The 12,971-nt window shown below is 46.0% G+C and overlaps 1 protein-coding gene across 3 annotated transcripts in view; it reads left to right on the top strand.

Moving 5' to 3' along the window:
• KIF4A (kinesin family member 4A) overlaps positions 1-12,971 on the top strand; it is a 265,297-nt gene that overhangs the window by 192,800 nt on the left and 59,526 nt on the right. For all 3 annotated transcript variants that reach the window (XM_029607255.1, XM_029607254.1, XM_029607256.1), the window contains 2 exons: positions 1,496-1,590; positions 12,449-12,578. In XM_029607255.1, coding sequence (XP_029463115.1) covers positions 1,496-1,590; positions 12,449-12,578 — 225 coding nt within the window. The remainder of the gene's footprint in view (positions 1-1,495; positions 1,591-12,448; positions 12,579-12,971) is intronic.

Raw genomic sequence — 12,971 nt, 5'->3', positions numbered from 1 at the left:
CGTCTTTTGGACCATCTGTTTGTCCTATGGAGTAGTCCCAGGAAGGGTTAGAAAGCTGCATGGACCACCATGGCACGCTGGCTGAAGGAAGCTATTGCTTCGGCTTACCTAGTTCAGGGCTTTCCGGTCGATCTCCAGGCTCATTCTACTAGATCGCAGGCGACTCCTTGGGCAGAATGTCAGCAGGTGTCGCCACAGGAAATTTGTGGAGCAGCTACTTGGAAATCTCTGCACACGTTTGCTAGGTATTAGTCTAAATGTCCAGGCCCCAGAGCCCGGTTCCTTTGGGGCCAGTGTTCTCAGAGTGGGACTCTGTCCCACCCTGGTTAGGGAAGCTTTGGTACATCCCAGGAGTCTGGACTGATCTGGGTACTTAACAGGGAAAGGAAAATTGGTCGGTACCTGCTAATTTTCATTCCTGTAGTACCATGGATCAGTCCAGAGTCCCACCCATGGGGAAAATGGAGTGTCTGCTCGGCTGGTTGATGTTCATATTCTGCAGGTTTATTCAATGCATTTTGATAGTGTGCCCACCTTCAAAGGGTAGGAGAATGGGCATGTTTTTGTTCGTTACCAGTTTTTCATTCCCTCTGCTCTCTGAGGGGGGGGGAATTTTGGTTGTACTACTTTACTTTTCTCTGCTTGAGTACAGTGTAATACTGACAGACTCTAGGTGGCACCTCAGGGGTATAGGACAGAGTCTGTTAAAACTTCTGTCTCCATCTGCTGGAGAGGAGGCAAAACCCAGGAGTCTGGACTGATCCATGGTACTACAGGAAAGAAAATTAGAACGTATGGACCAATTTTCCTTTTGTCATGCATATTCATTATGGATATCCTGAAAATTGTCTGACTGGGGTCCCCAGCACAGGTTTGGGAAGCCCTTTGCTTGAAGTAATTTCACTGGCTGGGCTTACATCCTGCTGTCCTTGGAGAATACCAGTTACAGGGAAGCAACATTGTCTTTCTCATAATTACTCAGCCTATGGTACCATAAATCACTCATGTACAAAAGGAGCTTGAAGCTAACTCGTGTAATTTTTTGCTAAAACAGCTTTTGAAATGGTTAACACTCATGCATGTTGATCATATTACAGCTGCTTTGATTTTTTGCATATCTCCATACAGCCTTCCTTTATCAGATCATAATTGGTATTGTGTGTTAGTTCCTGGTTTCTCACCCCTTTGATTTCTGCTAATATGCAGATATAGTTTAATGGTGAAACAGTTAAATTTTCACTTAATACTCTGCTTTTCGTGGCTGGACAGATACGTCAGTGGATTACAATAGGAGATTGGCAATTTTCCATCTATTTAAGATGTGCCTGAAAATGTGATGTTCTGTACTCTAATAAAAGAAAGTGATTTGGACTACAGCCCTTGTTTCACAGCAGGGGATCCTCATGTACCATGCAGTCCATGTATCTAATGATGGAGGGTATCTCTAGTTGTTTATATTCTGCATCTTAAAGCTGTCCTATTTGGTCTCTTTCAGAGGCGCACATATGCAGTAAAAGAATTGTCGAATCCTGTAGACGATATATCTACAACCAAGCAGATAGAGAGCCTGGAGACTGAGATGGAGCTCCGGTAAGTATGGGGCAGGAATCCTAGGGAAGGCTCGAGTCTGACATTGTAATTCAGGGCTTCACAAACTGTAGGTCATGACCCCAAATGAGATCACAAATACCTCAACCTGCTGTGCTAGTCAGGCAGTAGCATTAGCATTGGAAGTTAGTGTGGGGCCTGTGAGGCAGCATGCAGTTTCCCCCATCCTAATGGGTTTTTGTGGTAGCCTTACACAAGGAGGGAGCAAAGTCACCACAGGGCCTGTGAGCTTACATGGACTTTCATTACTAATGCTGCTGCTTGCAGATCACTACCAGCCTCAGGACCATGAAGGGAGATTTTTGCCACTGCTCTTCTCTTAATTCACCATTGAATCTTCCCAAGAGAGAAATGTTGCCCTATTACCAACCTGACCCTTCTTCCCACCAGTTATCCACCATTAGCCTGAGGCCCAAAGGAAAATGTTGCTACTGATCCTGGTCAGGGAGAGGTTTGAAAAGAGGGATCAAATGCAGGAGGGTTTTTAGGGTAGGAGCAACTTCCAGGAGTTTCAGAATGGAGATCATTTGGAGGGGAGGTTAAAGGCTAGATGACCTGAAGACTTTTTGTGTCTGAAGTGTGAGAAAGGGGAAAGAGATTGACTGGGATATATCAGGATCTGGAGGGAAAGGAGTTAGCTGGCTGGATAGAATGGTTGAATGGGAGCCGGGAGGGGGGGGGTAGAAGGATGGTGGATAGGAGAGGAAATTTAGATGGGATGAGAGGAAGGCAATGATCAGATTACCTGAGGGATTACAAGAAGGGTTTGAGGTGATGGGTCACAATGGCTAGAGGGAGTGAGAAGGGATAAGATGGGGAGCTGGAGAATGTAAGAGGGTCCTCAAAGAGTTGGAGGTTGAGAGAGGGTCAGCTGGAGTGCAGGGACGTTGAGTGGATTGATTGTTGGAAGGGGACCAAACCTCTGCTAATTTTTTTTGGTAGTTTGGGATTGTGTGAATTTTCAAGTGCTAAAATGGGGTCACATTGGCTAAAAGTTCAGGAAGTCCTGTAACTGCTTCATATTGAGCATTATTGTGATGTAGAGTCTGTGCTGGAGGAAATATTTGTAAGAAGCCATGTCAAGTAAGTGACAATTATTTTGGATGTTAGGCAGTATGATCTTTTTCTGCCATCACATTTGTTTGTCTAGTCTGCCCATCCACACTAGTTTTGTTTACAATGTCTATCATTCCCTCAGAGATCCCCTGTTTCTTCTAGGACAAGCAGGACGGTAGTCCTCACACATGGGTGACATCAGATGGAGCCCAGCATGGAAAACTTCTGTCAAAGTTTCTAGAACTTTGACACACTGAGCATGCTCAGCATGCCCCTAATTCATGTATCCACGTGTGGTCCCTCTTCAGTCTTTCTTTTTCTGTGAAGCTGTCTCGCAATCTTGGAGCTCATGCTCTGGAAAACTCCATTTTCCGGCTAGTTTTTTTGCCTTGTCCTGCTCTGGGTCCCTCTCAGTTCCCCCACCTTTAGTCAGTCCAGCAGCACAGTAAGTACTTTTTGCACAGTCTGTTCCCAGTAGTAGTGTCCTTTGGGACCCACAGGCCATCAACCATTCGTCAGCCATGTTTTCTGTATGATGGCATTGGGTTTACGCCGGTGCCCTCGGACTATGTACATCAAGAATCCACATGTGTGCATCTTCTGCCTGGGGGCATCTCATGACTTTCGGGGGTGCAGCTGTGTGATCAGATGACTCCCAAGGGCTGGAAAAGCTTTTCAGATCCAAGCCTTCTATGTCTGCGTCAGTGATTTTGAAACCGAAGGATCATGGGGAGCCAATGGGCATCGCTCTCTCATCATATGAACTGCCACTGGTAACACTAGAGGAGCGGGTAGCTGGGGATCGGGCTTCTTCGGTCTCTTCTAGGTCAAGAGCATCTGGATCTTCACTGTCCACCTCGGCGCTGGGGAAAGACCGGGTCGAGCACCATGGGAAGTCGAGAAATCATCGTTCAGTCTGAGTATGGAGCTGGGCTCAGGCTGGTACCAGTTCTTACTGCGATGCCCCTGAAGTGTCCCCGAGGCAAGGATGTTATACCCTCCATTGATGCCATGGCTTCAAGGCATCCCCACTGAATCTGATGCCGGTTGCCAACCTCCCTTGAGGCAACGAGGAGGATCATACCACACCTCCTCCCACTCAGCCGGTTCTGGTGTCTGCAACCTTCGAGGAGGAGCTGGAGTGCAGGGTACAGTTGGCAGTCAATCGAACTTTGCAGGGCATCAAACCGGCACCCATGGCCGCAGCCTCCCTGCTGAAGCCGCTGTTGGAACACCTCAACGTTCTCCTTGGCATCCTCCCTACTCAGCTGGCTCCGGTGCCCCGGGGACCATCAATTCCTCGTGGGGCACCATTGTTTCCTCAGCCCAATGCCATCCTTGTTCATGGCTCTTCAGATAAGTAAGGCCCTTCGAGGCCGTCAGCACCACTGTTCCCTCCTGCTTCCTGGCCGGCTTTGGGTCTGCCTGCGGGTCCATCGGGGGCAGATACTATCAAAGGTCCATGGGTCCTCTGGCTCATGTTCAAGTTTGAAGTCTCTTGGGTTTCTCATGTATTTAGATCTCCAGCAGTAGGGCTTGATGGAAGATCAGGCTTTGAACTCTTGAAGGCTCATGCAGCACCCTTTTTCCTGGTTTCTTGGTTACCTCCCATCAGGTTGTGTCCCATTTGATTCTTAGGGTGAGGAGACTGTGGCCTTTTAGGTCAATGTTTCCTCAGTGGGATCTCTTAATTTTGAAAATGCTAATCTTGCCTCCCTTTTGTGCCTTTGTAACATGCTTTGGTTGAAAATATTTTACTGTTAGCATGCTGTCTTACTCAGCTTTTTTTCTGTGATTCAGATTTATTCCTGTCTGGATCCATTTCTGGTGGCGATGTCAAATTTAGTAACTTTTCCACCTCTACCTTCCTTTCTGCCAAATATAATATTGGTGCTTCATCTTACTATTTTCTTTTCCAGCCTTCCCTAAAAGAGTATGAGGGCAACTACAAATCCCTGAGAGCAAACCAAAAGCTTTCTTAGAGGTCAAGCAGGATGGTAGTTTCACACATGGGTGATGACATCGGATGGAGCCGAGCACAGACCTTTGAGCTCAAAGAATCTAGAAGTTTCAAACATTCCCTACTGAGCATGTGCAGCTGCAGTCATCACCCTGCCCCCTAGGCAGAGTCCCTCAGTCCCCCTCGATGCCATCTGAGCCACCCTCGATGTCTGTGCAGTCGAGGTGCGTGAGTGGCCACCCGCTATGCCGTTGAGGTGCATGTTCTCGAAGCTGTGGCCACCCTCGATGTTGTCTGTGTGTGGCTTCAATGCTATTGAGGTGCGGGGCCACCATAGAGGCCAACGAGCATGTTGGCCACTGATGCCTTTCATTGCCACTCTCAAAATTGTGCTACTTCTGTCATTAAGGTTTAACGTAAGTAGCTTAGAGCTTTATTTCCTGAAGCTTTTGGAAGATTTTAATCTTACAGCTGAGAAGTAGAGAATTGATGAATATTTGTGTGCATTATAGTTAGGTTTTTATTTTAATGTTTTTTAGTTTGATTTTTTTGTGGCATTATTGGATGGTATATATATTTATGTAAACCTTATAATACAATTATATTTGATTTGTGGTGTATACTATTTTTTAAATTAAATAGTTCAAGCAGAGGCTTTGTGGCTGCCTTGACTTAGGTGGTGGTTAGATCAGTATACAAATCCCAGCATCCCTGAGGAAATGTAAGACTGAAACACCCTGCAGTGCCATTGCCCAGAAAACTGTGGTATTTTGTGAACTGATTGGCCTTGCAGACAGAGAATTAGCCTTAAAAGTGCTGGAACTCTCTAGTCTTGGCTGGGAGTACAGCGGGAGCAGATTTATACAGAGGCCCTGTTCAGCTCCTGTGGACAGCCTTTTTCCTGACCTCCCCAGGCAGTAATAAGTTGCGAAGTGTTTAGTTTGTTACTGTTTAATTCTTGTTCTTTTACCTGTTACTTATTGCAAGTTTGTTTATTTATTTTATTTATTTAACATTTTTCTATACCGAACTTCATGACAAGCTTCATATCAGGCCGGTTTACATCAAACTTAGGGGTTAACTTAACAAAACCATATAACAAGAAGGCCGAGGCGCAGATACAAATAACATGGAGAATAAACTTGGGGGCTAGAGTAGCCAGGAAATAAAGGACAGAAAAAACTGGAGAATGAACACGAATGAATGTACAATGGCTGGGTCCGACATTTAGTCTATTGGGCTATATGAAAGAACTATTGCAATGTTAGGCTTAAGGGAAGGCTTGGACGAAAAGCCAAGTCTTGAGTTTTCACTGTTCCTACTTTTTGTTAATAAACTTATTAGTTTGTTAGCTCTGCCTGACTTGGATTGAGAAGTGATCCAATATTGTGGTGGGTTTTTTTTTGGTCTGTGGGTGTTTTTCTAGAAACTGCGACCCTAGTTTGTGAGGAGTTTGTGTCCCTAGAAACCACCAGGGGAACTTGCCCAGAGGCAAGCAAGAACCCAGTTGGCGGGTGGAAGGCTGCCAGTTTAGGAGCATGTGTGCAGGTGGGCTTGAGCCATGTTTGGTAGGACCCTCCAAGTGGCCACAGAGTTACCTTGAGTGGGTGTTAGGGGTAGTGTTGAGGCATTACATGAAATTCTCCTTGGCTTCCTGAGGGACAGTATTAGAGCCATGGGCATTGATATTGCAGGAATTGTTTGAGCTTTCAAGCCTTTTGCATGGGGCATAATAGTCCAAGGGAATGTCTCTGCTCTTTCAGCGCCCACTAGGCCTGCTCTCCCAGCACTCTGCATATGAGGATTATCCCTGATGTTGGAAACAGGAGCTGCATATTTGGCTGATACTGGATATAATTTGGTACTCTCCTCAGCTAGAGTGATAGGACCCATAATAGAGACTCCTCTGGCTGCACAACTGGTCGACAGATTCTATCTCTATAACTAATTCTAAGTTTCTATTGAAGGGTCAACTGTTTGGAAAAGATGGCAAAGGCATGGGGTGCCCCTGTTCTATCTTTTGAGGCTCCCAGAAAATAGAACGGGGTGCCATTTGAGTTATTCGTCTCACAGTATTTTTCAGGACTCCAGGAAATCCAGACAAGGTTGGAGCTCTTCAGAATAGAGGTCAAGACCTTATTCTAGATTCCAGTCCTTTTGCTCAAAGATGGGCGGTAAAGAGGGAGCTGTGGGGACTGGCTAATCTAGAACAACACTATGGGTGTTTGAGAGCCCTTTCTCCCGTGCCAAGAGAAAAACAGCTGTCTGTTTCCAATTTATCAGAGATGTTGCCCATATTGCAATGGACCAGTGGGGTCCTAGAAATTGTAAAGAATGGATACATTCTGGAGTTTGCTGAGTTTCTAATACACTTCTGGTTTTTCCCTTATTTGTTCGAAAGAGGCACTGAAGTCTCCTCTAAAGAGATTATTCGACCTGTGAGTGGTGATTCCGGTGCCAAAAGAGCAGGAAGGTCTAGGCCACTACTCTATTGATTTTGCGGTTCTACAAAAGGCAAGGTCCATTTTTTTTCCCATTTTGGATCTGAAGCAGGTCATCGACTTCTGGAAGGTGGTTCCCTTCAGGATGGAAATCTTGCTGTCTGATTATGATGGTGCAGAAAGGAGAATTCTGCATTGTCTGGACTTTAAATTGGAATGTAAAGATAAACTTACATCAGACGGATCCGCAGTGCTGGGTTGGGTTTTTGGTTCCAGGTGCTGTCTTTCAAGCTAGCAATTGTCCAAAAACCTTTTCAAAGGCGTGGTTGTGGAGGCATTGTGCAAGGAGAGTATTTGGTTCACCCTTATCTGGACAATTAATTGCTAAGAGCACAGTCATGTCAGGAAAGCATGTCAGCCACACAGTGGGTGTTACAATTGTTAGATCTTAGGTGGCAATCAACAATCTACCCCAAATCCTATTTCAAACACTGGATTATCTGGAAGCTCAGTGTGATATGGAGATAGGATATGTTGGTCTAATGGACCAAAGAATTCACAAATTTTGATGTCAGGTCTGGGCATTCAGTTTGGCCAAGAATCCGGTGTGATTCTACCTGCAGACTCTGATCCATGGTGGCATCATTGGATCTACTGATGTGGGAAAGGTACACATGCATCCTCTTCAAAGGGCCCTGCTGCCAAGTCTGAAGTCTATTCCAGATGTCCGGAATCTAAACTAGACTAAACTTGCAATGGTGGATGGACCGCAAGCACATAGAATGGAAAGTGGACTTGAGTATAGTGAACGGGTTTTGCTTTGTGGTTTGTCCTGCCCTGTGACTGTTTTCCCCAGAGAGTCTATTTCCCCTGTTAGCCTGCAAGTGGTATTTGACCTCTAAACTGTAGTTCATTCAGAAGCTTTACATGCTATCTTGACTCAGGCTTGAACAGCAAACATCCGCCAGTATCAGAGGAAGTTGTAAGATTTACATCCTGCAGTTCCAGTGGCCATAAAGCTATTACTAACCAGAGGGACATTAGTGTGTGTGCCCTGATTGGCCATTCAGACAGAGAACTAGCCCTGATTGTGCTAGAACACTCTAGTGTCGGCTGGGAGTACAGAGGGAGAAGATCTGTGCTGAGGCCCTGTTTAGCTCATGGGAAAAGAAAATTATTCCTTACCTGCTAATTTTCGTTCCTGTAGTACCATGGATCAGTCCAGACGGTGGGTTATGTCCCCGTCCAGCAGATGGAGTCAGACAAAGCTTCAGAGCTGCCATAATCAGTGCTCCCTCCATAGATCCTCAATATAGAGAATATCAAAGCCAGAATAATAGCATAAGGATGAATCAAGTGCACTGAACAGAACAGAATATCAGCAACGGAGGCAACTGGTGCCACAACTTGAACTTTAACTTGCAACAAGAACTGTCGTGCGACCTCAAAAACGTGGAGGCAAAGCCTTCAGAATGAGAGGAAAAATCAGAAGGACAGGTCGAGCAGGAGCATTCTAGAATCCCAACCTCAACAGGGAGGGCGTCTGGACTGATCCATGGTACTACAGGAAAGAAAATTAGCAGGTAAGGAATAATTTTCTTTTCCCTGTACGTACCAGGATCAGTCCAGACAGTGGGATGTACCAAAGCTTCCCTAAACCGGGTGGGCCTCTGAAAGCCCTGCTCGAATGACTGTCGCCAAAATAACCAGAGGTTGGTGACTGCAAATGCAGCTGATAATGGCATGCGAAGATGTGCAGGGACTTCCAAGTCGCTGCTCTGCAAATTTCCTGAGAGGAAACGGACCGTGATTCCGCCCAGGACGCTGCCTGGGAACGGAGAGAATGAGCCTTGACACCCAATGGAGGAGTCCGACCCGCTCCAATGTACGCTGCCACTATGGCTTCCTTGAGCCATCTAGCAATCTTAGTCTTCGTGGCTTGAGTTCCCTTCCTTGGTCCCGACCAAAGGACAAACAAATGGTCCGAGAGCCTGAACTCGTTGGTGACTTCCAAGTAGTGGATTAAGCTGCGCTTGACATCTAGGAGTCATAGAGATCTGGACTCTTTGGCTGCGAAGGCCGGAAGCTCCACAGTCTGATTTATGTGAAAAGCCAAGACGACCTTGGGAAGGAAGGAAGGAACTGTACGTAAGGATACCCCGGTGTCCGTAAATCAAAGGTAAGGTTCCCTGCATAAGAGTGCTTGGAATTCCGAGAAGCGGCGGGCGGAACAAATGGCCACCAGGAACACAGTCTTCAGGTTGAGATCCTTGATGGAGGCTTGACGCAGAGGCTCGAAGGGAGGCCCTGCCAGAATCTTAAGCATCAGATTAAGACTCCAAGAAGGACATTGATCCTGAGCTGGAGGTCGTAGATGCTTCACCCCTTTGAGGAAGCGTGTGATGTCCGGTCAACTGAAGGAGTGAACCCAGAGCGGAAACTTGTACTCATAGCAAGTTGTAGGCCAGTCCCTTCTCCAGGCCATCCTGTAGAAATGTTAGGATCTGGGGTACAGAGACCCTTCTGGCATGCGTGTCGTGGGTGGTGCACCAAGACTCAAAAACCTTCCAGACCCTCACGTAGGCGACCGAAGTCGAGGTCTTCTGAGCTTTGAGGAGGGTCGAGACTACTGCGGTAGGGTATCCTTTGCGCTGAAGCCGCCGCCGTTCAAAAGCCATGCCGCAAGACAGAAGCATTCTGCCTGGTCGAAAAATACCAGTCCTTGATGGAGCAGGTGCGGAAGATGGCCCAGACATAGCGGGCCGTCCACTGCCACGTTGAGGAGGTCCGCGAACCAAGGACGACGAGGCCATTCCGGGGCCATCAGTATGACGGGGCCCGGATGGAGCTCTATTCTCCATAGTACCTTGCCCACAAGAGGCCACGGGGGAAAAATGTACAGCAGAAGATGATCCGGCCACGGGAGAACCAGAACATCTATACCTTCTGCGCCATGTTTCCCGCCTGTGGCTGAAGAACTGTGGCGCCTTGGCATTGTGAAACGTCGCCATGAGATCCAGATGGGGTGTCCCCCAATGATGAATGAGGAGTTGCCTCGCTTCGTCTGAGAGGGACCACTCTGGGATCCGAATTGGTTTTGTCCTGTCTGTAAGATCTGTTTGCTCCTCTTAGTTATTTCTCTACATCTGCTGGTCTTGAATATAGTCTTTCTGATTGTTTCATTCCAGAGAATATCTATTTCAAGCATTTCTTGTAGATCTCTTTTCTTGATCGCAAGTGTCAGGGTCAAATTTCTTACAGATCCATCCTTCTGAAGGTTGCCTCAGGATTCCATCTGTGGATTTCCTTACCTTCCTTTAGTAAAAGGAATGTGAGGACTATTCATTTCTCCATTCTTTGGATGTACAGAAATTCCATTTCAATATCTCAGGCTGGATCAGCTGTTTGTCCTATATAGTGGAGTGCAAAAAAGGAAAGTGGTTTCTAAGGCTATGGTCACGCAATGGATTAAGGAGGACATTGCATCAGTTCATGTGGACTCCAGTGCTGAATTGCAGAAAAAAGTCAAGCACTCTCCTTGAGGATGCAGGTGACTTTGTGGGCAGAATTGCACTTGGTTTCCTTGAAAGAGGTATGTAAAGTGGGTGACTTGGTATTCTTTACATACTTTCTCTAAGCCAAGTTTCCCAGCCTTTTCAAGCCCAAGACATGCTTACAATTAACAAAAATGAGGCGTGGCATGCCAATTTCCATAGAGCAGCCAGTGCAGACATGAAGAGGACCCACATGGCTAAAAGATACAGAAACATTGATAGCCCAACCTGTCTTCCATATTTGAAAATAAAGGGGGCAGAGATACACATGAACCCATCACAATAGAACAGCTCCCTCTGTATACAAGTGCAGGAGAAGGGAGAAGTCAGTGTGGTGCAGGCAACTGGCTGCTACTGCAGGCGAGTTAATGCCTGTGAATCTCCACACAATGCGCTCTGATCAAAGCCAGTCAGGCGGCAAAAAGGTATGCCGATCAGCGAAGAAGACCATACCCGCCTCTCAGGCCAGGCCAAAAGGTATGGCTGAGCACACAGTTCATCCGCCTGAAGCTGCCATCAGCGCGACTGGCCCCACAATTTATTGGGCCGTTTCCTATCATCCGACAGGTTGGTGCAGTTTCATATCAGCTTCGTCTTCCGCCTTCCCTCAAGATAGTCTCATCTAGTGCTCTGTGCATGCTGTCCCCCTTTTACTCAGCCTGGGGATAAGACAGAGGCTGGAAAGGAATCAAAAGATGCTCAAGAAGGGGAAGATGAGGTGCTGTTTGCAATTCATGAGTTGCACAAAATGGGTCCCAGCTATCCATACCCTGCATGCTGCCCATAAGTTACCACACTCTATCATGCTTTAGCTAGGAAGACATATGCATGGTTATGTTCTCAGAAAGGAGGTCCTATGCATTTAAGAGCTACTACTGATCTCTTGTTTCTGCAAAATGCTGAGAGCCCAGGTGCTGGCCTGGATACCAGCATCAAGCAGTGATGATGCTTCCATGGCATACCTGGTAATATCTGAAGGCACACTTGTTGGGAAACACTGCTCTAAGCATTAACATCTAGATGTCAGAGCTAGCGAAGCGGCCACCTTTCGACTTGGCTGTTTTACGAGGGGCTTGGGCGGCATCCTGTCCTCTAAGGGAGTAGCTGGGATACATCCTGTTAATTTGGACTGGTCTGACTGGATAAAGAAGGCAAAATTACTTCCCTGATTTCCTTTTTCCTTGAATACAGTCCAGACCAGTTCATGACCCTTCCTATGCTGCTAGTATCTTCAGTGTAATTACTCATGCTCTGCAACAGAGAAGATATTTTTTGCAAGCAAGTGAGCAGCATTTTGAAGCATAGTAAACGAAAATACTTTGCTGCAGGTGATTGAATATTCTTTTGTTTCTGCTTCCTGATTCTTTTGGAAGTCCACAGATTTAAAAAAAAATATGGTAATGTGGTTAAGTTTGTGTTAGTTGTCCAGTTAACTTGTTACAGAAATAGTGTCAGGCTGGTGTCAGCAGAGGATGCATATAAGGAATGAAAGTGAACCTGTTGATTTCTCATCTGCTCATTGGGGTGCATAACTGGAGTCTGGACTGGTCTGACTATATTCAAGGAAAGGAAATTATTGGTAAGAATTAATTTCACCTTTGTGGCTATCTTTAAAATTACACCTGTAATATTGTAGTTAGGTGTACTACTGAAAACTTGGCTCCTGAGCAGGGAGCAACTATGTGCTGCTTAGTGCTACTACCTGATACTTGTACCATTTTTACAAGTATTCCTATCCTGAGCTCCAGGCTTTTACATTCTCCATATCCTACTCCAAACTTCCTCATGGGGTAGGAGGATAACATAGATCCTGTTCTTTCCCTCTGAAGGAGTGCTCAGATCGCTGACTTGCAGCAGAAACTGTTGGATGCAGACAATGAAGATAGAATGAAACAGCGCTGGGACACAATTACCACAGTTGTTGAATCAAAGTGTGCTCTTAAGTACCTTATTGGAGAGGTAAGAATTTCACACTATTTACTGCATATCAATTGTTTGCCTCTTACAGTAGTCATCTGGCCTCTGAGGTTTCTTTACTTGCCTCTGCTCACTGTTGTAAAACCTTGAATCTGTGGTTTTATCTGCACAGTCTTAAACAAATCAAATTTACAGATTCCAAATATGAATCACAGGGTTCATGACCTTATTCTCTGCTTTTTTACCTTTTTATAACTAACAGGGTCCTAAAAGTAGCACACTAGTTATTCTAAGACTCTCCATCTGATCTCTGGGGAAAAATAAGAACTTTAAATAACCATAGATTCAGGATTTACTGTCCCATAACGAGTTGATCTGATAAGCCAAAAGTTTGCTGGCTGCTTGGAAGCAGCAAAAGTTGGAATCTGGCTCCCA

This window comes from Rhinatrema bivittatum, chromosome 6, assembly GCF_901001135.1.
Source record: "Rhinatrema bivittatum chromosome 6, aRhiBiv1.1, whole genome shotgun sequence".
Lineage (NCBI taxonomy): Eukaryota > Metazoa > Chordata > Amphibia > Gymnophiona > Rhinatrematidae > Rhinatrema > Rhinatrema bivittatum.
Note: the sequence above shows the minus strand (reverse complement) of the source record. Positions and strands in the feature narration are given on the sequence as shown.